Source organism: Mobula birostris, chromosome 10, assembly GCF_030028105.1.
Source record: "Mobula birostris isolate sMobBir1 chromosome 10, sMobBir1.hap1, whole genome shotgun sequence".
In the NCBI taxonomy this organism is placed as follows: Eukaryota; Metazoa; Chordata; class Chondrichthyes; order Myliobatiformes; family Myliobatidae; genus Mobula; species Mobula birostris.
The window spans coordinates 102,636,337-102,661,632 of NC_092379.1; the positions used below are offsets into that span (position 1 = coordinate 102,636,337).

Below are 25,296 nucleotides of genomic sequence, written 5' to 3' on the forward strand. Positions count from 1 at the left end.
CTCCACAGCCGCCTGTGGCAATAAATTTCACGGATTGTCCACCCACCTGATTGAAGAATTTCCTCCTCAACTGAGTTTTAAGGTGATATCTTTTTATTCTGATGCTGTACCCTTGGATCCTAGACCTTGCAACTAAAGGAAACATAATTTTTTTCTGATTGCTGATTGATGCCCATCTTGAGAATATTGTCGGAGAGCTATCAAAATAACATCCATTTTGCTGATCACATTAAGATCTTTGGTGAAATGATTTTCCAAAATTCAATTTTCTTCTGCACTGCATTCAATAATTGGCAAATGATTGTATTTTGCACTTAATGTTCCTTGTTAGGAAGAGAAGTGGTCCTCAAAGATGAGCTATTCTGCAGTAGCTGTAATCTATATATCAGCCATCATCGATCCCTTTCAAATCACCGCACCCCACCTCTCCGCTATTATTTGCAATTACCAGTTAGAACTTGGGTAAAGATCAACCTTCATAAGGGGAAGTTGCTACTTGACCCACGGCATTAAGCTTTCTGTGGGCCTTATTAGAGGCTGAAAGTAAACAGTTAGTACTGTGTAAGGCTTCAGACTTAAAACAAGTGCTCTTTGAAACTCTTCAGAAATATTAAGTGGCATTTAGTCATAACCCGAAAAACCCCAGGTATATCCTTCTTTGGTAAGCTGAATAGTGTACACTAAGATATTACAGTGTTGGAACAAGGTATAGAGAATAATTTGCAAGGAAAACAATATTGACAATGCAATTATTTCAGTATTTCTGGGATAAATTAAAACTTTCTACTCTAGATTTATGATCTGAATCAGCATGAAATAAATGTACTGCAAAGGTAACTTGAGACTCAATTCCTGAATCCCCATAATTTGGTATCTAATTGATCAAACTGAATTGTAGAGTATAATTTAAAAAAATATAATCCCACTATGTTCATTTGTGTCTTAGTTCTGGAATATTCAATAAACAAGAGGTAGGTAAACTCTGTTGGCACCCTGTTGGATATGTTGGCCAAATATTGAAATAGTCAAACATTATCTTCCACCTATGAAAATTTTAAAATACTGAGAGTTCAGAAAAAAATGTCCTCAACCTGAAACATTAGTAATTTTCTTTCCTGAGGTTTTGCTGCATTTTCAATTTTTATTGCCTTGATTTTCTGAGCCAGATGGACCAAGAAAATTAAAATTTCTTAGCCCTGAAAACAAACATAAATATATATTATTAGAAAGAGTATTATTTGAATTTTCAGGAATGGTGTCTGTAAAAGTAGAAATAACTGAATTATAATAATTACTAAAGCATTACAATATCTTAAGGTCCCATGACCTCCTGTCCCATGATCCTCTCATATCCCCTTTGCCAATCACCTGTCCAGCTCTTGGCTCCATCCCTCCCCCTCCTGTCTTCTCCTATCATTCTGGATCTCCCCTCCCCCTCCCACTTTCAAATCTCTTACTAGCTCTTCCTTAAGTTAGTCCTGACAAAGGGTCTCGGCCCAAAACATCGACTGTACCTCTTCCTAGAGATGCTGCCCGGCCTGCTGCGTTCACCAGCAACTTTGATGTGTGTTGCTTGAATTTCCAGCATCTGCAGAATTCCTGTTGTTTACAATATCTTTCCCTTAATTTAAAGACATGCTTAGCGTCAGTTGTGCTGCCGAAGCTGTTCAAGGGATTTTAATGTTACTTCTCGATATAAATAACATGGTACTGAATTGATCTTTTTTAACACCAAAGATCTGCACAAGAGATTGTAGAAGACATTCGACATGGAACAACGAAAGGATATGGGTCTGAAGAATTAACTAAGCTGCTCAAACTATTGCCAGAAGCTGAAGAGGTAAATTTTTTTATTTTAGGGACTATGGATTTGGCACAAAGATGATGGAAAAATTAATTAAAATCAATGTAATCTGGTCTGCTGTGGACTTCAGTTGCAGCAATTTCTGAGAACCCTACACAATTGTGAATCTCACATATGAAGCTCAGGCCAACAATGTCTAGCCACAGCAGCTTGGCCTTTAAAATGTTTTACTTATCAAAAATAAGTAGTTTCTGCTCCAGAATCTGTACTTCAGATGTTTTATATAACACAGTTGGATTTAATGTAAAAGGTTTAATTTCATTTGTATAAGTTTTCTTCATAGTAGCAATAAGCTGGTTAATATATTGTAATTTTCCTTTCGATTGGCAATGAGCTATGTGTGAATGTTATGATTAAAATTAGTCAAAATTTTGAAATGTTTTGACAATGACCCCACAATCATCCATTGTCTTCCTCAAATTATTTACCTTCAATGCTCATGCCCTTCATTTCTATCATAAATACAATTGTTATAAAACTGAAGATTAAAATTTATATTTGTTTATAATTGCACACAAATTCTTCATATATTTGTATCTCAAGTGTTTTTTAAAATCAGAAATGACATTATAATGAAAATAAATACTAATAATGCCAATAGTAATTTCTGGAAATATCATACTTTATTCCATGGTAACCAAAGAGGCAATGAAAATGCATTTCAAATTTTTGATCGTACTTTATTTGCATCTTTCAGAGATACCAATATTTCTCATTTCTTCTGTCTCCACCTTAAATTCTTCAATTCTTGACACTGGTTTTACTATAATTTCTCTCAGGATCTCAAATGGAACTCCCATATTTCCTCTATTGTTTAATTTGCTACAAACAGTTGGGTTTCTGCCAAAGTTCTTGCCAAATTTCTTTTTTCCATTGGTCAACTTTATAAAGCTCAAGTGTGAATGAGACTGCAGTGCTGTTCTCCTGTCTGGGCAGCATATTCCAGCATATTCAATTCATTAACAGGATACAAAGCAAGAACTTCCAATCTGATAGACAATACTTCTGCAACCACTGAATTTTATTTTCTACCTATTTTTCTGCAGCTTTGCTGTGCTTATTATCAATGCTATCATACTTACTGCCCCCATTCTTCATATTTCTGTTGCACACAATATATTTTCTTAATTATCTTCTTTAAGTATTAAAAAGATTAATCTGCAATTTTGACTTGTTTTTTTCTGAACTCAAAACTGACGAACTATAATTCTCTGTGTTCCTATCCCCTTAAACTGTACTGCTTTTGAAAAGATTAAAAGTAAAGGCATCCGTTAGTCTTGCGAGACCATGGATCTGCGCCTGGAAAGTCTTCACTCTCCAGGGCACAGGCCTGGGCAAGGTTGTATGGAAGACCAGCAGTTGCCCATGCTGCAAGTCTCCCCTCTCCATGACACCAATGTTGTCCAAGGGAAGGGCAAGGGCTGATACAGCTTGGCACCACTGTCGTCGCAGAGCACTGTATGGTTAAGTGCCTTGCTCAAGGACACAACACACTACCTCAGCTGGGGCTCGAACTCATGACCTTCAGATCACTAGTCGAATGCCTTAACCACTTGACCACTTGCAAGTTGTAAAAGATTACAACTTGCATAAATGAATTACCACTTCTTAATTTAACTCACCTTCCTTTATTAAACCCACTTTGTCCTGCAGAATAAAGATGGATTCATCACCTACATTTCCTATTAAAAAGTAATATTCACTCAATTGATTTCTGAAAATATGTGATATTGGCTTACAACATTTCATGAAATCAATATAGTATCTTCTCGTAGTTCTGATCTCCTGATAATGTTTATTTTGGAAGAAGTAAGTGTCATGTGTTCAATAAAGTTTTCATCTGCACTACCTCAGCCAAATCACTTCCAAATTCTTGTGAAAAGTCATAATTCATTTACAGGTAGATGACTTGATAAACAATGATATTTTGCAAAAATATCTTCGATTTCATGTCAGGCTTTGTATATACCATAAAGATTGTAGACACAAGGATATTAAGATGTTATAACCTGTGTAATTGGGAGTCTTGTGATATATTGACAGTCGTCCTTTTAAATCTGTTCCATTGTTGATTAAGAGCAAGAATCCTCACCTTCTCTGTCCATTCCAAAAGCAGAGCTTGAGATTTATAAACATAAAGACCCTTGCTACAATATGGGGATCTTTACCTGCCATACTTGGGAAATGAGTCTACATACTGTCAATAGGTATTTCAGGCAGCAAACAACAAAGTAAAATATTCAAAGATATATTTAGCCTGTTTGAAGAATTGTGGATGCTTTGTGGTACCATTGGCTCTAACTTCTCAGTTAAGTTGTACATCCAAAATCAAGGTGCAAGACTATAAAACATGAGCCTTCATTTGAATTTCTACTATTTCAGGTGAAACGTCTGAAAATGTTTCAAGGAGACCATTGTAAACTGCCTGAGGCAGATCTCTTCATGTTGCTCCTGGTGAGAGTGCCAAGGTAGGAGAGTAATGTGCAGGGAAACAAAACACTTCATTAATGTTCCTGGAAAAAGAGCCAATTTAAGGACGCAAACACGCGGAATTCTGCAGATGCTAGAAGTTCAAGTAACACACATCAAAGTTGCTGGTGAATGCAGCAGGCCAGGCAGCATCTCTAGGAAGAGGTACAGTCGACGTTTCGGGCCGAGACCCTTCGTCAGGACTAACTGAAGGAAGAGCTAGGAAGAGATTTGAAAGGGGGAGGGGGAGATCCAAAATGATAGGAGGAGGAGGGATGGAGCCAAGAGCTGGACAGGTGATTGGCAAAGGGGATATGAGAGGATCATGGGACAGGAGGCCCAGGGAGAACGAAAAGGGGGAGGGGGAAAAATGGATATGTCTGTCCATAGCCACCTCTACTGTAAGGATGAAACCACACTCAGGTTGGAGGAACAACACCTTATATTCCGTCTGGGTAGCCTCCAACCTGATGGCATGAACATTGACTTCTCTAACTTACGCTAATGCCCCACCTCCCCGTCGTACCCCATCCGTTATTTATTTATATACACACATTCTTTCTCTCTCTCTCCTTTTTTCTCCCTCTGTCCCTCTGACTATACCCCCTGCCCATCCTTTGGGTTTTTCCCCCCCTACCGCCTTTTCCTTCTCCCTGGGCCTCCTGTCCCATGATCCTCTCATATCCCTTTTGCCAATCACCTGTCCAGCTTTTGGCTCCATCCCTCCCCCTCCTGTCTTCTCCTATCATTTTGGATCTCCCACTCCCCCTCCCACTTTCAAATCTCTTACTAGCTCTTCCTTCAGTTAGTCCTGACGAAGGGTCTCGGCCCGAAACGTCGACTGTACCTCTTCCTAGAGATGCTGCGTTCACCAGCAACTTTGATGTGTGTTGCTAATTTAGGAATCTATTTACTAAATGAGTGTATAACATAAGGCATAGTATACAACGTGTTTATACAGCTGTTGTTTATTTACCTGGACCAAAATGATCCATTAGCCCACATCTCTTAACATGACTCAGATCTGAGGGGTAGAAACGGAATGACACACAACTGATGACCAACTGCTAGCCACACATGGCTGCTTAGCACAAGTGATATTTCCTTCTTATTCTGGAAATCAATAGCAGCTAAAGGACAATGCTAAAGAGCAATAACAATTCTGAACTCCTCACTTACAACAAAGACCACCTCTGTTAATCCCTCTCCTCTTCTGGAATTTCGCCCTCACAGTCATCCTCTCTGCGACACCTTACATATGTCAACGATGTCTCCCCTTGATACAGGTTAAAAATTGTCACAATAACTTATGCCCAACGTAATGTTTAACACTTTCCAAGGCAACACAAAATTCATCAGTGAGTACAGAATATCCAATGAGTGATGGTGAATCTTAATTGTAATAAATCAGTTTGTAGTGAGTCGTAAGACTATTCTGCAAGTTCTCCTATCATCGCAAAGGATGCTTTTGCTGCTGCCTGTGCGTTGGAGGGGGGAAGGGTGGGCTTTGGGGCTCTGACATTTTCTGCCATTCATTTTTTGGGTTTTTTTCTGTTTTGTGGATGTCTGTGAAGAGTATGAATTCCAGGTTGTATGCTGTATTTATTCTCTGATATTAAATTGAACCATTGACCATTGAGGTAGAAAAAAAATCACTGTGCCTCAATAACAGTGTACAAATGTTAGTTAGAGCAGTACATAAGATTAGAAAGGTTGGGAAAATGTTAACACCCAGAAATTTACACTGTAGGCCAAAATTACTAACATTTAATGTAGAAATATAAATACAAATTTACTTAATCTAACGATAAAAATACACATCTGAATACAGACTGATGTATTCAGTTAAACTTGCATGCCGCACCCTTGGCTGATCTGCCCTGTGAATGTGTTCATGCTGTACAAACATTTGCTGCACTTCAAGATTTGTACCTATAGGAGGACAGATACAGAATTTTGCAAAATAAGACTGTAAAACATTCAGAACCATATTATCGTGATAAAAAGAGACACATAGAGAAAACTTGCAGGATGTGGTTTATGCTCCTATATTCAATTATTGAAGAGTTTGCCAGTACCACTTGAATTATCTTTAAGCTCAGCATCAGCCGGAACTGTCTGAGGTGCAAAATGCTGCTGATTGTATTTACTTGGTCTGCAAGAATGCAGATGCAGTAACTGAAAGCTTTGATATTTTACTAGGTTATTAGTGCAGTGTAATGGCTGCAGTACAATCACGTTCTTGGTTTAACTCAAACGAGATGATTGATAGATCAGGTTTACTTTTGTCCTGAACTGATTCATTGATATCTATGAAATAAAGGCATATATTGAACCAGAAGAAAAGAGATAATTCTGCATTATGTTTCCCCCTCTCCTTCACACCACCTCTATCTCTGTCTCTCCACCCTATAAGAAGGGAGGCTGGCGAAAGACAAGAAATTATAGGCCCATTAGTCTGACTTCAGTGGTTGGCAAGATGTCCACTATTAAAGATGAGGTTTCAGGGAACTTGGAAATACATGACGAATAGGCTGAAGTCAGTATGGTTTCCTTAAGGGGAAATCTTGCCTAACAAATCTGTTGGAATCTTTTGAGGAAATAACAGGCAGGATGGACAAATGAGAGTCAGTGGATGTTGTTTACTTGGATTTTCAGAAGGCCTTTAACAAGGTGCACACATGAAGCTGCAAAACAAGATAAGAGCCCATGGTATTAGGGGGGAAACACTAACATGGACAGACGATTGTCTGACTAGCAGAAGGTAAAGAGTGGGAATAAAGGAGGACATTCTGGTTGGCTGTCGGTGACGAGTGCATTTCAGCAAGGGCAATATTGGGTCTGCTACTTTTCCCAATATGTATTAGTAATCTGGATGATGCAACTCATGGCTTTGTGGCCTAGTTTGAAGATCTTGCAAAGATAGGTGGAGGGGTAGTGAGTATTGAAGAAGCACAGAATCTACAGAAGGACTTGGACAGATTAGGAGAACTGGCAAAAGAGTAGCAGATGGAATATAGTGTAGGGAAGTGTACGTTCATGCAGTTTGGCAGAAGGAATAAAGGGATATACTATTTTCTAACCCATAAATAAATTCAGAAATCTGAAGTGCAAAGGGACTTTGGAGTCTAGGTGCAGGATTCCCAATGGTTAACTTGCAGGTTGAGTCAGCAGAAAGAAAGGCAAGTGCAACTTTAGCATTCATTTCCAGAGAAAAGGAATATGAAAGCAACAATGTGACGCTGTGGCTTCATACGGCATTGGTCAAACCACATTTGGAGGATCATGAAGAGTTTTGAGTCCCACATCTAAGAAAGGATGTGCTTGCATTAGTGAGGATCCAGAGGAAGTTTATGAGAATGATCGTGGGAATGAAAGGTTTAATGTATGAGGACCATTTGATGGCTGAACCTGTACTTCCTGGAACTTAGAAGAATGAGGAGGGATCTCATTGAAACTTATTGAATATTGAAAGACCTAGATAGAACGGAAGTGGAGTAGATGTTACCAATAGTGTGAGATTCTGGGGTCAGAGGGCACAACCTCAGAATAGAAGGATGTCCCTTTAAAATAGAGATGAGGAGAAATTTCTTGAGCCAGAGGGTGGTGAATCTGTGGAATTCATTGCCGCAAATGGCCATTGAGGCCAAGTCATTGGGTGTATTTAAAGTGGAGGCTGATAGGTTCTTATTTAGTAAGGGTGTCAAGGGTTATAGGGAGAAGGCAGAAAAATGGGGTTGAGAGATAAAATAAATCAGCCAGGGTCATGTGGCAGAGCAGACTCAATAGGCTGAATGGACTAATTGGGCTCCTTTGTCTTCACCTCTTATGGTCATTTGCTGTAAACCATGGAGTTTCAGGGAATTTTCATTTTGATTAATTTGGTCTTTGTGAATAAGCATTGTTTATTTTTCAGCTACTACCTTCGTTTGGAAGTTATGATCCTTAAGGAAGAATTTGAGCCACAAGTAAAATCGCTTCTGGCATCTGTTTGTATGTTGATGGAAGCTGCACAAGGTAAGATTCTGAAAGAGAGCTCAGTCATGCATGTCTTGGCATGGAAACACATGCAGCTAATTCAAATCCTCACACTTTATTATTAATATAGGGATTTATAAAATTGGGAGGCATAGATAGGATCGCAAGGCAGAAGCTTTTTACAGGGCACAGGTTTAAAGTAAGGTGGGAAAGATATAAGGAGATCTGAGGGGTGTGTTTTTCACAGAGGGTGTGGTGAATATCTGGAACACTGCCAGTAGAGGTTGTGAAAGCAGACACTATTACAACATTTAACTAGCTTTTGGATTGAAACTTTGATAGGAAAAGTGTAGAGGGTATGGGCCAAATGTGGGCAAATGTCATTGGCATGGGAAGGAATTATTGCCTATGTGGATGTGCTGGTCTTTAAAGGCCTTTTTCTGTGTCGTACATTTTTATGACTCTATAGTTCACCACCTTTAAAATAAACTTCAACTTTTCATCAGCAATTTATGGATAGTACTATTTTGCAGACACAGAGGTGAAGTCAGATGTTCAACCAGGCAATCTACAGATGGGTGATTCTGAGAGGAATGTATTATCAGAGAAGAAGTAAATACTAACCAAAGCTATGCAAGAATCACCTATAAATTTCAATTTTGAGTGTTAGATGTAACTCTCGCTTCGGCTAGCGGCTTAATATAGGGGGTGATAGCCCCCGGCCTGGCCAAACTTAAGAAATCTCGTTTGGGTAGATGCTGCGTGATGTATCCCCTGTTACAAATCTGAACCCTGAAATAACAAGCAGTACACAATATGCAATTAGACGATTAAGCTTTATAATTCTTACTTTGACTATATGGTTAGTAGAGAAACGAAATAAAAGAAAAAAAAAGGGCCCAATCTTATTAAACAGTCCGTTGCACAAAGTTGGAGCTCACTGATAAATCGATCGTTCACCATCAACCTCCTCCGATCGTCACTGCCCTTCGGACCCTCACTCCGAGTCCACCCAGTCCGGCGGTCTACCAACTCTCTCCATTCGCGTCTTCTCTCCGCATCTCTCCCTGGCAAAAGCCCGCGAAAAATCTACTTCCAGATTCACAAGACAGACCAACAAAATCCTGATTGGCTAACATGCAAACCACAATCCAGTTATCTCCAGCCATAACCCAAACATTGCTGCTACAGAGAAACCGTTACCACAGCAGTGAACATTACAGAGAAGCAATTTCATTAGCCTTAGCAGTGAAACATTACAGAGAAGCCATTACAGTGCATTACATGGAATACATTTCCAAAATCAGTATTTTCTTGATATGGTATTTCAATGACCTCTGTCAGAAGTTCAACCCTTCTGGACCGTTCCCACACAAAGAAGGCTTACACCAAGATTCTGAAATAGTACAACAATGCTTGAAAAGATCTCCATGAACTGTTGGTGCATAAACTCTACCACTTGGTGTATTGTTGTTCACACGTATGAAATAGAGTTCTGAATGTGCACAATGCTTTTGCTGTCTTGCAGAACTGCAGAACTGTAATGAATTGCATACTATATTGAGGTTGGTGTTGAAAGCTGGAAACTTCATGAATGCAGTAAGTATACTGATCAAAGTAAATCTAATAGAGTAGAATTCAAAATCACCTTTTCATTAATTTGCTCACTGCCAAAATATTTTGTCATTCTTATATCTGTCTCAAGATGATATCATGAAAATTCTAGGGCACCCAAAAGGCTGTGCGCCCACTACAATCTTCAGTTGGCTTTTCTTAATAAAATATGCCTCCTTCCATTCTGTTTTGGGACTGCGATCATCTGTGGCCATTTTTTTCAGGTCAGTGATATTAGGGCCTGATGATGGATGGTCAAGTGGGGAAGAGACATTTGGGCCTTTGATAGATAGAACCAGGTGGAATCAAGTGTTAATGATCATGGTGTGGCCTACAGGGGGTTAGGACTAAAGGATGAAAAATATGAGGAACTTGACCGACTTTGGTTTCAAAACAAAATTTCTTCCCTGAAGGCCAATTGTGAAGCAGATGGACTTTTAGGATAACCCACTAAGTTCCTACTCATCACTGTTCTCACCAGTCTGACTGAAATAACTGCATTTTCTTCCTAAGTTTCCAAAGTGAGACTCAAATATTTCTGCAGATGATTGATATCTAGAAAATAATAAAATAACATTACCAACATAGTATAATACCTAATTTCACTTCTCCAAAACATGAAACAGCCAAATCATTGTTTGAAAATATTAGCTTTATGTAGTAGAATTTCTAGGCAGATGAATGATTGAGGTGTACAACTTGAAGGTCAATAGTGATTTGTATATGGCAGATCTGTTCTTTAGAAAACAATTCACAGGAAGATTCAGTTGCTGCAATTATAAGAATTGCCTCCATTAAGATTCAATTGCCATATGTTTCACTGAAAAGTGTGACTGAAACGAACACTCTCACGTAAATGAAGCAAAGTAAGTACAATGGATTCCAGTTGATTGGGCCGTTAGTTAATCAGGGCAACTATTTATGTGGAACAACTCTTAAAGAACAGAAAACTAAGTGAGAACATAGCTGGTATTGCCTTTGTCTTTATTTGGGACACTATGCCACTTAATTAGTTAAGGAGATTGTTGTTGAACCGTACCTAACTAAAGTCAGTCACATGAACTTGTTGTGGCTCTTAGACACAACACAGAACATAGAGCAAACCATTTTTAAACGGTGTCAATTATGTGTTTGTGTTCAAAAAGCAGTGATTTTTGTTGCTGATAATTGTTGGGAAATAAGTAGTACGATAATTCAGAATAGGTTTGCTCACTGCAGTTTCAAACATTTAGGCTTGGAGATGCCAGAAACAATTGGGAATGAAAATGAAACAATTCATAGTAGGAACTATGAAGAAATCAAAGGTATCAACAATAATCTTGAAATTTAAAAAGTAAATGAAGATTTGGAGGATGCAATTGTCTTGAAAACACTGTATGAAGACAGTCATGTCCTGCACTAGGTGTCTGCACTGACTTTGTTCATTTACAGTCTATCAAAAGAACATTCAGCTTACACAGGATGCATTCCTCTGTTGACAACTATTAGGAACAAATACACAGCTTTATAATACTGCGGTAGTATTGGTAATGGTCTAAATTGTTCTGTATTTTATTTAAATACACAATTCATTACTAGTTAAATGGATAGTTCATATTTTTATACCTTTTTAACAAATACCATTAAACTTTGGCTAATTGGGTCAGCCACTTAATTGGATCATCCACTTAAACTGTGGCTGATCTATTATCTCGGTTCCACCTTCCTACAGCAACCTCTTACCTCATGATTGCCCTTTCATCCGACTTGTATATACTGGGGTTATACTGGGGCAAAACGTATTAGAAACTAACTTTAAACAGGCACTACAATACTGTGGAATGATAGGTTTTTAAATTCTGCAACAGGAAGCATTTCTAAAACATAGCTAAATTCATCAACTGAAGAATATCCTCAGTGCTTCAGTTAATATAATTTTAATCACATTTCTTCTTCCTCCAACTGCACTGACAGCTCTTGCAAATTTCGACAGATGTATAGTGGACAGTATTTTGATTGGTTGCATCACCATCTGGTGTGGAGGCTCTAACATGCAGGATAGAACGAGGCAGCACACGGCCATTGGTTCAGTCAGCTCCATCATGGGCACTAGCCTCCTCACCATTGAAGGCATGCTCAAGAGGCAGTGCCTGAAGAAGATAGCATCCACCATTAACGACACACACTATCCAGGACATACCCACTTCTCATTACCAGCATCAGGGAGGAGGAAAATAATGCTGAGAACCCACTCCCAGTGATTCAGAAACAACTTCTTCTCCTCTGCTCTCAGACTTCAAAATCTTCCATAAACCCATGAACAAACACTACCTTGTTATTTCTCTTTTGTACTAACTTGTTAAATAACTTTTGGTTATTTTTGTCTTTTTACTGTTGTGGCAAAATAACAAACTTCAGGAAAACTCAAGTTCAAATTCTTTGAGATCAAAGCAGCCATTTAGTTTCCTATCGCATGTATCACCTTCAAAATTACCGCTGCCCATTACAGACACAATACAATAGTATGTGGTTTCTACACAAATAGGAATGAGTGACTAGTAAAGGTTCCAAAACAGCACAAGAAAATGTCTTGCTCTGTCAGCCTTAAAAACAAGGCCAAGATTCATTTGGATTCTCTACAACACTTTGCAAAGTCACCTCCTAGTTGCAGACTGTGGATCTGGAATCATTTACCCTTATTGCTTACTGAAGCAAAATATCAAAGCTGCCCATCCAGTAGTATGTGGGAGCTGCTTCATCTCAGGTACTGCAGTAGGTCAGGAATAAGTCTCCTCAGCGACTCCACGATCAGCGGAAGATGATTCGTATATGCTGATCACATGCCCGTGAGGCTGATCCAGTTCTTTCAATACCATCATTTTATCCCAGTTCATTTCTTCATCTACTTCGTCACCAATTCTGAAGGGATGATTCTTACACAAGTAATCAATAATAAACCATAAAATCATATGCCCTAATTACTCAAGTGCAAGTGTCTAATTCCCATGTTCCATGGTCTTTTGTCGGCCATGCAGCTTCTTGGAGGGATTTCCTTGGTGTCTGGTGGATGGCTGACATTTTGCAGTGTTGGACTTTGCAGGTGGAATAGCTGGTTAATGGGCAACAATAATGTTATTGGAGGAAAGCTTCAAAATTTAAGAAGCACTGCCACTTGATAGTTTGGTAATCTGTTACAGGGCAGATTATTGGAGCACTGTGAGGCTCCTTTGAAAATAGAAATCCAGTGTCATAATTTCAGAAGTCTGAGCACTCTATGCCACATTCAGAAATTAGAGAGTTACCCCCTCTGCTGCAGTGGAAGTTGAGATCATGGCTATCAACATCGCTGGGTACACAAGTGTTGATATGGAACTTCCCTGCTGTGTAATAAAGGCTCCTGACTCCTCTCAGCCAGGTGCAAGGGTGAACTGGACCACATTTCATGCAGATTTTTTGAGCAGGCCTGAAAATAGTTCATTTCAGAATCAGGGTTATTATCTCCAGCATGTGTCATGAAATTTGTTAACTTAGCAGCAGCAGAACAATGTCGCACGTTGATCTGAATGTGCAACCCTTTAGCCTGAAGAGGTGATCAGTTTTTGTTATAAGTTGAGTTGCAGTTAGAGAACCAGTGTATGACTTTGCTCTCTGGAAACTTGAATGCCAGCTACTAGGTGACTGATTCAGGATTCTGTCTGTAAACTATCCCTTCCTCCATTGTGAAGTGCCAATATATCAGGAATGAAAGGGTTATCATATGAGGAACGTTTGACGGCTCTGTGTACTCACTGGAATTCAGAAGGATGAGGGGGGATCTCATTGAAACCTTTCGAATGTTGAAAGGCCTAGACAGAGTAGGTGTGGAAAAGGTGTTTCCCTTGGTGGCAGAGTCTAGGACAGGAGGGCACAGCCTCAGGATAGAGGGGCGCCCTTTCAAAACAGAGATATGGAGAAAGGGTGCTGAATTTGTGGAATTTGTTTCCACATGCAGCTGTGGAGGCCAGGTCATTGGGTGTATTTAAGGCAGAGGTTGATAGGTTCTTGATTGGACATGGCATCAGAGGTTACAGGGAGAAGACTGGGAACTGGGGTTGAGGAGAAGATTTTAAAAAAAGGGATCAGCCATGATTGAATGGAGGAGCAGACTCAATAGGCCAGATGGCCTAATTCTGCTCCTATGCATTATGGTCTTATGGTCTTATATGAGTTAATGGTTAAGAGGGATGGAATTGCTTCTTTGACATTTCTTCCTTCTCAGCCTGATATGATCCAAATGATTTATCTCAGAAGAGAAAGGTCCAACATTATGTCTATGATAAACGAGGTTGCAAAGCAAAAGAAATGTGCTTAAATCATCTGCATCCTGAACAGAGATTGTGAGATAAGGGAGAAAATGAGATATGACAAGGAGAAATTTCTATGAACATACTCTTTCAAACCTTCAATCTATTGTTAGCAAGGTGTTCATAGCAGCCAGCTCCTTAACTGCTAGCAAAAACAGGAAGCACACGGTATGTAGAACAGAGTCAGTGGTGAGAGAAACAGAGTTAACATTTCAGTCAAAATCAGAAAACAAGATGTTTTAATTTACAGAGAGGGGGAGGAATGAGAGAACATGTTTCAATGTTGATCAAAGTTTCCAAGGTATCATTATTTTTAAACTGCCAGTTGTAGTCAGAAAATTTTAAAAAATCAAGAAAATTATAACTATGTGTGAAAAGGGAGTGGCGACCTGAAATTGTTAAATTCCACGTTAAATCCTCAGGACTGCAAAGTACTTAAACAAAAGGTGAATTTTAAAAACAATCACTTCATGGTAATTCTATCAATTCTAACAGCAACTAAGTCTATGGCACTGAGTCTGACTCTCTGGCTTAGAAGGGAAGGGGGAGAAGAAAAGTGCAGTAGTGATAGGGGATTTCAGAGTTAGAAGAACAAACAGGAGATTCTGTGGATATGAAAGGTATATTTTTATCCCAGGTGCCAGTAAGGGGCATCTCAGAAAGCACAGGTAGTGGGAGAAGCACTTGACCTTAACAGAGGTTCTGCAGTCATTGTTTCAGAATCTTGTCACATTTCTGCCACTGGATCTGGGTTGGTCAGTTTGTGTTGGTTTTAGTAGCCTCAGAGATGGAAAACAGCTTTCTCCAGATGGTGTGGTTACTAATTTTCCACGTGTACAACACAGGACCAGCTTGTGCCACCATCGTCACACGTGTCCACTTTGTTCCACAGATGTAGTTCTGGGCAAGTACTCTCTTTCTGCTGTCATGAAACTTCTGTACTTTGCTTTGGCACATCTCTCTTTTTGGGTTTTCTGTTCATTTAGCACAATCTGTTTTGTGTTTGGGGTCTAAGCAGGTCAAGCTGGGTGCACAGAAGGTACAGGCACATTTGATATGCCTCCTTTGGCACAGATTCAGCAATCTAAATCCTTATACTGGCAATCTTTTGCTGAGTGCCCAGTTTTCCCACAACAGTGACATTGGTTGCCAACAGGTGTCTTATTCTTCAAGTCAGTAGAAACTTTATGAACTTGGGAAGATGCACTTAATAGCTGTGCTTCTTAAGCTGCCATCTCCATAGATGTACTAATCTCAATTGCCTTCTGTAATGTAAGTTTGTCTTCAGTAACCAAATATTTCTGAATTCCCTCACTACGCAGACCATATATGAGTCCATCACATAACGTGTCATTTAGTAACTGTCCAAACTAACAGTGTTCAGACAATTGTTTCAGCACTGCCATAAACTGTGAAATAGATTCACCTTCCTCCTGTTTCCTTTTATGAAATCTGAACTTCTCAGCAATAATCAAAGGTTTAGGTGAATAGTGGCCCTTTAAGACTTTAGTGATGTCCTCATAAGGCTTATTGCCTGGCTTAGCAGGTTGCACTATGCTGCGTAATGAATGAAATGTTTTTTGCACCCATCACAGTCAAAAAATGTTGGAAAATGAATATCATCTGAAATTTGATTTGCCAGTGTAAAATATTGAAATCTTTCAGTATATGAACTCTATTGCTCTGTCATTTCATCATAGGGCTCCATATTTCCAAACGTTATCGCCATTTTCAAACAATCACGTTCCAGAAAAGTTAACACACACAAAACGCTGGAGGAACTCAACAGGTCAAGCAGCATCTACGGAAAGGAGTACAGTCGACATTTCAGCTGAGACCCTTCATCAGGACTGGAGAAAAAAAGATGAGGGGTCAGAGTTAGAAGGGAGGGGAGGAAGAAACACAAGGTGATAAGTGAAACCGGGAGAGGGAGGGGAGAAGTAAAGAGCTGGGATGTTGATTGGTGAAAGAGATACAGGGCTGAAGAAGGGGGAATCTAATAGGAGAGGACAGAAGGCCATGGAAGAAAGAAAAAATGGGGAGGAGCACCAGAGGGAGACGATGGGCAGGCAGGGGGGTAAGGTGAGAGAGGGAAAAGAGGATGGAGGATTGAGGAGAGGTGGACATTACCAGAAGTTCAAGAAATCAATGTTCATGCCATCTGGTTGGAGGCTACCCAGATGGAATATAACTTGTTGTTCCTCCAACCTGAATGTGGCCTCATCACAGCAGTAGAGAAGGCTGTGCATGGACATGTCAGAATGGGATTGGGAAGTGGAATTAAAGTGGGTGTCCACTGGGAGATCCCACTTTTTCTGACAGACAGCGTAGGTACATGGCAAAGCGATCGCAGATTCACTGGTGAAGTATCACCTCACCTGGAAGGACTGTTTGGGGCACTGAATGGCAGTGAGGGAGGAAGCGTAGGGTCATGTGTAGCACTTGTTCCGCTTGCAAAGGTAAGTGCCAGGAGGGAGATCAGTGGGGAGGACGATTGGAGAAGGGAGTCGCATAGGAAGCGATACCTGCGGAAAGCATTTCGGGTCATCTATTGCTCGTGATACTTCCAGTGAGGCCTCTTGAAGAAATAACAAGCAGGATAGACAAAGGAGAATTGGTGGATGTTGAGTACTTGGATTTTCAGAAGGCCTTTGACAAGATGCCACACGATGATGCTTAACAAGTTAAGAGTCCATAGTACAGTATTAGAGGAAAAAATACTAGCATGGCTGATTGGCAGGAGGCAGAGAGTGGGGGAAAAAAAGTAACCTCTATGTTTTGGCTGAGAGTGACCAGTGGTGTTCCAGACGGTGTTGGGACCACTTCTTTTCACGTTATATATTAAAAATTTGGATGACAGAATTGTTAGTTTTGTGGCCAAGTTTGCAGGTGATAGGAAGAGAAGTGGAGGAGCAGGTAGTTTGAGGAAGCAATGAGTCTGCAGAAAGACTTGGACAGATTAGGAGAATGGGCAAAGAAGTGGCAGATGGAATATAGTGTTGGGAAGTGCATGGACATGTACTCTGGTAGAAGGAATGAAAGTGTAGACTATTTTCTAAATGGGGAGAAAATTTAAAAATCGGAGACACAAAGTGATTTGGGAGTCCTCATGTAGGATTCCCTAATGGTTATCTTGCAGTTTGAGTTGGTGATAAGGAAGATAAATGCAATGTTAGCTTTCATTTTGAGAGAACTAGAATATAAAAGGGAAGATGTAATGCTGAGGCTTTATAAGGCATTGGTTAGACCACACTAGGAGTATTATGATCAGTCTAAGAAAAGATGTGCTGACATTGGAGAGGGTCCAGAGGAGGTTGACTCAGAAATGGTTCCAGGAATGAACTCTGGGCCTGTAATTTCCGGAAGTTAGAAGAATGAAGCTGGGGATCTCACCGAGACCTATTGAATACTGAGACCTAGACAGTGTGGATGTGGAGATGTTGCTTTCCATTGTGGGGGAGTCCAGGACCAGAGAACCTGGTGTCAGAACGGAGGGACATTCCTTTAGAACAGAGACAGAGGAATGTCTTTAGCCAGAGGGTGGTGAATCTGTAGAATTCATTGCCATAGAACGCTGTGGAGGCCAAATCACTAGGTACCTTTAAAGTAGAGGCTGATAGGTTTTGGATTAGTCAAGGTGTCAAAGGTTATGGGCAGAAAGCAGAAGAATGGGGTTAAGGGGATAATAAATCAGCCATAAAGAAATGACAGGGCACACTCGATGGGGCACATGGCCTAATTCTGCTCCTATGTCTTATGGGGTGAGGTGCTGTTCGTCAAGCTTGCCTTGAGGATGTTGGAGCAACATAGGCGACTGAAGGCAGAGATGTCAAAGTGTGAGTGGGATGGAGAATCGAAATCCTTGGTAACTAGAAGTCAGAATCTTTGATTTTTCGTGATGGAAATAAGTTATTGGTTGTGATTCAGTCACCCCATTCTATGTTTATTTCCATTGGACTGATGTAATGGAATATTGCATAGAGTGTGCATCGATCTGCTGAAAATAAAACCTACACTCAGTCTCTAAATACATTGAGGACTTCCTGGTAATCATTCTGTTTTCAATTATATTCAGACTTCCTGTTTTCTAATGGTGTTACTACTTTACACAGCAGAATACTAAACAACCGCACTGGTCCCTGGCTTAGCACTCTAGATGCACTCCCATATGCAACCAGCACTAATGCAATCAGCTTTACTTCGAGAGAGGTGTGTTGCTCTGCTGGGAACTGAGCACGAGTTTAATAATAAATCACTCATGGCTCAGAAACGAGAAGTTGTCTGTGATTACTGGCCTTGGGCTGTCCGGGGAGAGCTGTGTGGCCGCTCAGCGCTAAGCTGAGCTCATGGTTGCATCCTGATCAACTTGGAGAGTATGGCCATTGCTGGGAATGATCAGCTACTCCATGTATTGACAGACTGTCCATATCATCACCTTCTGATAGGTATGGAAACAAACTCAGTGATGATCGCTGGACTGGGGAGAGCTGTAGTAAGAGGAACTTTAGGATCCAGACAGCGTATCAACCTGTGGTGCAGATGCTGCCAGTTCACAATAATATCATTGTGGTATATCACTATATGGTCAGAGTGCAGCCTGAGCTCCAACATCTCAGATGAGAACATAAGATATAGTAGCAGAATTAGGCCATTTGGCCCATCACATCTGCTCCGCCATTTCATCACAGCTGATCCAATTTTCCTCACAACTTCAATCTCCTGCCTTCTCCCTGTATCCCTTCATGCCCTGACCAATCAACAATCTATCAACTTCTGCCTTAAATATACATAAAGACTTGGCCTCCACAGCTGCCTGTGGCAAAGAGTTCCACTGATTCACCACTCTCTGGCAAATGAAATTCCTCTTCATCTCCATTCTAAAAGGACGCCCCTCTATTCTGAGTCTGTGTCCTCTGGTCTTAGACTCTCCCACCATAGGAATCATCCTCTCCACATCCATTCTATCAAGGCCTTTCACCATTCAATAGGTTTCAAATGGGTCACCCCTCATTCTTCTGAATTCTAGTGAATACAGACCCAGAGCCACCAGACGTTGACACTGCTTACCCAACCATCACAGCACCAGTTTGCTTGTCTTCTCTCCCTTAACTCCTGAGATTGACTGGAGAGAGCTTGGCACCAGGATTTCATTTACTCAAGTACAAAGGGAGCCAGCAGGTATGTGTTCGTCCTGGAGGATCAATAGTGCTATTAGAAACTACTACCCTGCGGATAGTGCTAATTGAGGTACCAGAGCATTCCAACTGTTCTCGTTACAAAAGCAAATCACGCAGGTTTTTTGTCACCATTCACATTCACCTATTGTCGTCATTCCACTTACAGGGAGGATATTCAGGAAATGCCGCAGGATTTCGTATTGCATCGTTATTGAAACTCGCTGACATCAAAGCAAATAAACCTGGCATGAACCTAATGCACTTTGTGGCCATGGTGAGCATTCTAAAGATAAAGAAGACCTTACTATGAATTCCTTCTATGTGTAAAGTTAGTTGTTTTGTTGCTGACTTGGAAATAGAAATGCAATGAAAATAATAACTTCCCTTGTTTCAGTGTCAGGAAAAAAGTAACTTTTCAACAGAATCTTGAACGTAATGGGTTTACTGAATTGTGTTGTTGGATGAAACACAGTAGCAAATGCTTTCTGATTGCGTCAACAGCTCAAGGAAAGCACTCCCCAGTGACTGTGAGTACAGCTCCCAACAGTGGCAACACTGCCGGAATAAGTCTTCAATGAAGTTATGCAGAGTATAAATGGAATGAAAAAAATCCAAATGAATTTTACCAGATAATTTTTAGAAACATAGAAACATAGAAAATAGGTGCAGGAGTAGGCCATTCGGCCCTTCACGCCTGCACCGCCATTCAGTATGATCATGGCTGATCATCCAACTCAGAACCCTGCACCAGCCTTCCCTCCATACCCCCTGACCCCCGTAGCCACAAGGGCCATATCTAACTCCCTCTTAAATATAGCCAATGAACTGGCCTCAACTGTCTCCTGTGGCAGAGAATTCCACAGATTCACCACTCTCTGTGTGAAGAAGTTTTTCCTCATCTCGGTCCTACTAAAAGGCTTCCCCTTTATCCTCAAACTGTGACCCCTCGTTCTGGACTTCCCCAACATCGGGAACAATCTTCCTGCATCTAGCCTGTCCAATCCCTTTAGGATTTTATACGTTTCAATAAGATCCCCCCTCAATCTTCTAAATTCCAACGAGTATAAGCCTTTATATAAAATATTCAGTTTGTCAAAATGCTGCACGTTTCTAATCTGTGAAGGTTTAGACACAATGACCTCATTATCTGTTGATTCACTATCTGTGGACCTGCAAACTCACAAGGTCAGTCCCAGACCAGAGCTGCACCAGAAAGATTTGAAATGCCTCCAAAACAGCACAAGTGCATACAGATATATTCTTCTGCCTGTGAGAGTTCTTTATTAAAACTAAGCCAGCTGCAAAGCCAGTGAAACAATCAGAGTTCTGTGCCTCTTCCCTGCCACCATGTTGCACCCAGACTCATCTTCCTCTCAGCCTTTGGCTCCTCAATCAACAGCTGTTGACCCAGAAGAACAACCAGCAATTCACCCCACATCATCAATGCTTAAGATGACGCTACCAAAGACATGCAACAGCTTACTGGTGGTTCAAAAGCAAAGGAATTTGATTAAAAACATTACTGATAACACATTTTTTTGAAGAAAAATTGTTGTGTATTATCACCGCAAACAATGAAGAGGTGAGCGAAGACAAAGTGAATTCACGAGGCTCACCCTGCTGGTGCACTGTAAAATGGGCTCCCTTGGAGTTGGAGCCGTGCTGGTTGGAGTGAACGAGTCAGAGAGGAGAAGACGGGACAGAGGATTTCTGATGCCCATCCTGCTAACCCGGGTATGAGGGCGGATCACTGTAAGCACTGAGTTGATTTGGTGAAGTCGAAAACAGCTTCCTTGGCACAGAAACCCAGGTCCAAAGCGAATCATTAGGCAGCGTGTTCTAAGATTAGAGCAATTCACTGCGGTGAGACCCGGGTCCTAATGCAAGGCACAGTACACTGTTTGGACAATGTAAATGCCGGCCCAGATAGACTGGAAGGTACGGTGTCGGGCAAGGTTGGATTGCCCTGGGCACTGAGCTGATTACGGAGGTCAAAAACGGCTTCTCAGGCAGCGAAATCTAGGCGTGGACTGATTCGCCACAGCGGGGCTGAGTGCTAGTGTGATGCTTGGACAATTTAAACACCAGCCCTGATAGTCTGGGGGCTCCTCTCTCCACGATGCTAAAGCTGTGAGACTGTGCCTGGTTGCTGTGCTTCGTGTCTGCAAATTTAGAGGTGATTTGTCCCGTTAACATGAAGGACTGAATACCGAGGCTTTGGGCCTACTCTAGGCTGCTCCAAGGATTTGGATCTAAGGATTCAATTTGGTTTGGAATGCTGTTGTTGTTGTTGCTCACTTCTGTTGTTTATATGATTTGTTTTGTGTTTTTTTTTCCTCTTTCTCTGTGAGCACAGGTGTTTGGTCTTATTTTTTAAATTGGGTTCTTTTGGGTTCCTTGCTTTGTGACTGCCTGCAAGCAAACAAATCTACAACGTTCTTTGATAATAAATGCACTTGAATCTTCGAATGCATGAAAAGTGGCTGAGCACCATCATTCCCCTCAAAATGATATAGCACTCAAGATTAAAGGTGTATGTATTTTATTATACTTTTTATATTTTTTTGTTGAGATAAGGAGGAATTTTTTTTGCCAGAGGGTGGTGAACTTGTGGAATTCATTGCCACAGACAACTGTGGAGGCCAAGTCATTGGGTGTATTTAAAGCAGAAGTAGATAAGTTGTTGATTAGTAAGGGTGCTAAAGGTTACAGGGAAAAGGCAGGAGAATAGGGTTGAGAGGAATAATAAATCAGCCAATCTGGAATGGTGCAGCAGACTCGGTGGGCTAATTCTGCTCCAATGTCTTATGGTCTTACTGTTATTAGGGTAGTGTATTTATTAATGAATTTTAATGCTTTTCAATTGATATTTTTCATTATGGACATTTGTGTTTTTTTATGGGGATGTAATGGGTTCACAAAAGAGGGTATGAAAGTATCCACCAGTCTATTATCAATAGGAAGTCCATGTCCTATTCTCTCATGGATAGTGACATCCAACTGCAGAAATGAAGTTATTAGCCATTTATATTAGAAACATTTAACAATGCATTTTTAAATGAATTTAAAGATATATAATTTGTACTAATACTTATGACATTTATTTCGAACTAAAACGGGTAGAAAACATGTACAGATCAACCACCTCAAATCTGGCAGTCACTAATCTGGATCCACCATTGGTTCAGACATAATTTTTGCCAGCATTGCTGTGCCAACCCATCGCCACTGTTTAGATGGCACCAATGACTGAATCAGCTGTTGGCACGGTCTTTAAAAGAAGCTTGCCATTCTTCTGTGTTATTCTGCATTTATTTTTATAACCTGTGCTTATCTAGTCCCAGTCATGTCTTCATTGAACAAAGGAAGTGCAAAGTGCAGCGTGGTGTAACGTACAAGCACCATACATTATCCTTATGAGAGGTGATTGATAAGTTCATGGCCTAAGGTAGAAGGAGTCAATTTTAAAAAAACATAGCACATTTATTTTTCAACATAGTCCCCTCCTACATTTACACACTTAGTCCAGCGGTCGTGGAGCATACGAATCCCTTCTTTGTAGAAGTGGTCCACAGTGGGGTGACTGATAAGTTCGTGGCCTGAGGTGGAAGGAGGTGAGTTATACAGCTCTCATTACGTGCAAGTGCAGTTCAACTCCTTGAGTGATTATGCAGAAAGTTTGAAATTAATAACTCATCTCCTTCCACTTCAGGCCACGAACTTATCAATCATCCCTGCTGTGGACCACTTTCTGGAGGTCCAAGATGTCAACTTCTACAAAGAAGGGATTTGTATGCTCCACGACCGCTGGACTAAGTGTGTAAATGTAGGAGGGAACTATGTTGAGAAATAAATCTGCTAGGTTTTCTAAAATTGACTCCTTCTACCTTAGGCCATGAGCTTATCAATTACCCCCCCCCACCCCCATACAAGATAAGGTAGAAGTTCTGAAAAAAACTCGACAATGGTGTGTCTGTAAAAAGCATATCCGACTCGTATTGGCTCTTCCACAGTTTATGATATAAAGAAACAAAAAGAAAAGTTGCTCCAGTTCTTTGCTGACTGTGAATCAAAAAACAGGCATGCATAAGGAAAACAATGAAGATGGAAGATGTTTACAACTAAATAAAAGTTCTCATAAAGTGGGTTAAACTCCACGTTAGCGAAGGTGTAGAACCATCAGGAGGGATGGTGAAGGAACAAGTGAAATTATTTCATGAAGAATTCGGACTGGATTAGGAGTGTGATTACAGTGAAGGGTGGCATCAGTGTTTCCAATCAGCAACATGGCATAAAACTTCATGCAGTGTGTGGCGAAAAATGGTCAGCAGATAAAGAAGCAGCTGCTGAGCTTGTTGATGAGTTTGTTAAGTTAGTTTCTGATGAAAATTTAAGACCTGAGCAGGTCTCCAACGCAGATGGAAGAGCCTTATATTGGCATTGCACTCCAAGACGAACACTACAGAGGATGCAGAATCACTAACAGGTTATAAAGCATCAAAAGATCATGTCACTGTGTTGGGCTGCTCTAATGCTTTTATGTTTAAGGGAAAACCATTACACATTTTATTGAACTCCAAAACCTGAACACAAAGCATGCTAAAAACCCTTCATGTAATTCCATCATCACCTCAGACCCACCCTTCAGAGTGAACCCCAACTCAATGTCGGTGGCTGTGAATTATGTACATATCCACCAGTTACATTGCCCTAACACTAAAAGCAGAATCCTTAACAAAGAATAATGTTTACAGTATCTATCCACCACCTAACTGTACATCGTTAATTCAATCCCTGGAGAATAGGATATTATGCACTTTGAAGGCTGAATATCGCCCTCTGTTTATAAAGCCGCTTCAGAGTGCAGTTGACTCTGGCAGACCAGTACAGGAATTTGTGAAGTAAGTGTGAAGTGGTTCATTTCGGTAGGTCAAATTTGAAGGCAGAATATAATATTAATGTTAAGATTCTTGGCAGTGTGGAGGATCAGCAAGATCTTGAGGTCTATGTCCATAGGACACTCAAAGCTGCTGCACAGGTTGACAGTGTTGTTAAGAAGGCATATGGTGTGTTGGCCTTCATCAACTGTAGGATTGAGTTCGAGAACCGTGAGGTAATGTTACAACCATATAAGACCTTAGTTAGACCTCACCTGGATTACTGTGTTCAGTTCTGGTCACCTCATTACAGGAAGGATATAGAGACAGTGCAGAGGAGATTTACAAGGATGTTGCCTGGATTGGACAGCATGCATTATGAGAATAGGTTGAGTGAACTTGGCCTTTTCTGCTTGGAGCAACAGAGGATGAGAGGTGATCTAATAGAGGTGTATAATGAGATGAGAGACATTGATCATGTGGATAGCCAGAGGCTTTTTTCCCAGGGCTGAAATGGCTAATACAAAGGGGCATAGTTTCAAGGTGCTTGGACGTAGGTACAATGGAATGTCAGAGATAAGTTTTTCACACGGAGTGGTTGGTGCATGGAATGCACTGCCAGTGAAGGTGGTAGAGGCAGATACAATAGGGTCTCTTAAGAGACTCTTAGATAGGTACATGGAGCTTAGAAAATTAGAGGGCCATGTGGTCAGGAAATTCTAGGCAGCTACTAGAATAGGTTACATGGTTGGCCGAAGGGCCTGTAATGTGCTGTAGATTTCTATGTTCTAATTGTTTTTCACTTGTCATTTCTTTTTTCGTTATTATCCAAGGGTAAGTTCATCATCAAGTAGGTTAGAGGTGTTAATTTAATTAATCCAAGCCACCTGTGATTTGGCAAAATCACTAATCCGGCTCTGCACAGGTCCACTCATTCTGGATTGGTAGTGTTCGACCTGTAATTGACATAAATAAGCTCCTGACGAGATCTTTCG

The 25,296-nt window shown here is 40.6% G+C and overlaps 1 protein-coding gene across 3 annotated transcripts in view; it reads left to right on the plus strand.

The window, feature by feature from the left end:
• Positions 1-25,296, plus strand: part of fhdc2 (FH2 domain containing 2) — a 67,644-nt gene that overhangs the window by 18,840 nt on the left and 23,508 nt on the right. For all 3 annotated transcript variants that reach the window (XM_072270731.1, XM_072270733.1, XM_072270732.1), the window contains exons 5-9: positions 1,738-1,840; positions 4,247-4,332; positions 8,250-8,350; positions 9,840-9,910; positions 19,591-19,698. In XM_072270731.1, coding sequence (XP_072126832.1) covers positions 1,738-1,840; positions 4,247-4,332; positions 8,250-8,350; positions 9,840-9,910; positions 19,591-19,698 — 469 coding nt within the window. The remainder of the gene's footprint in view (positions 1-1,737; positions 1,841-4,246; positions 4,333-8,249; positions 8,351-9,839; positions 9,911-19,590; positions 19,699-25,296) is intronic.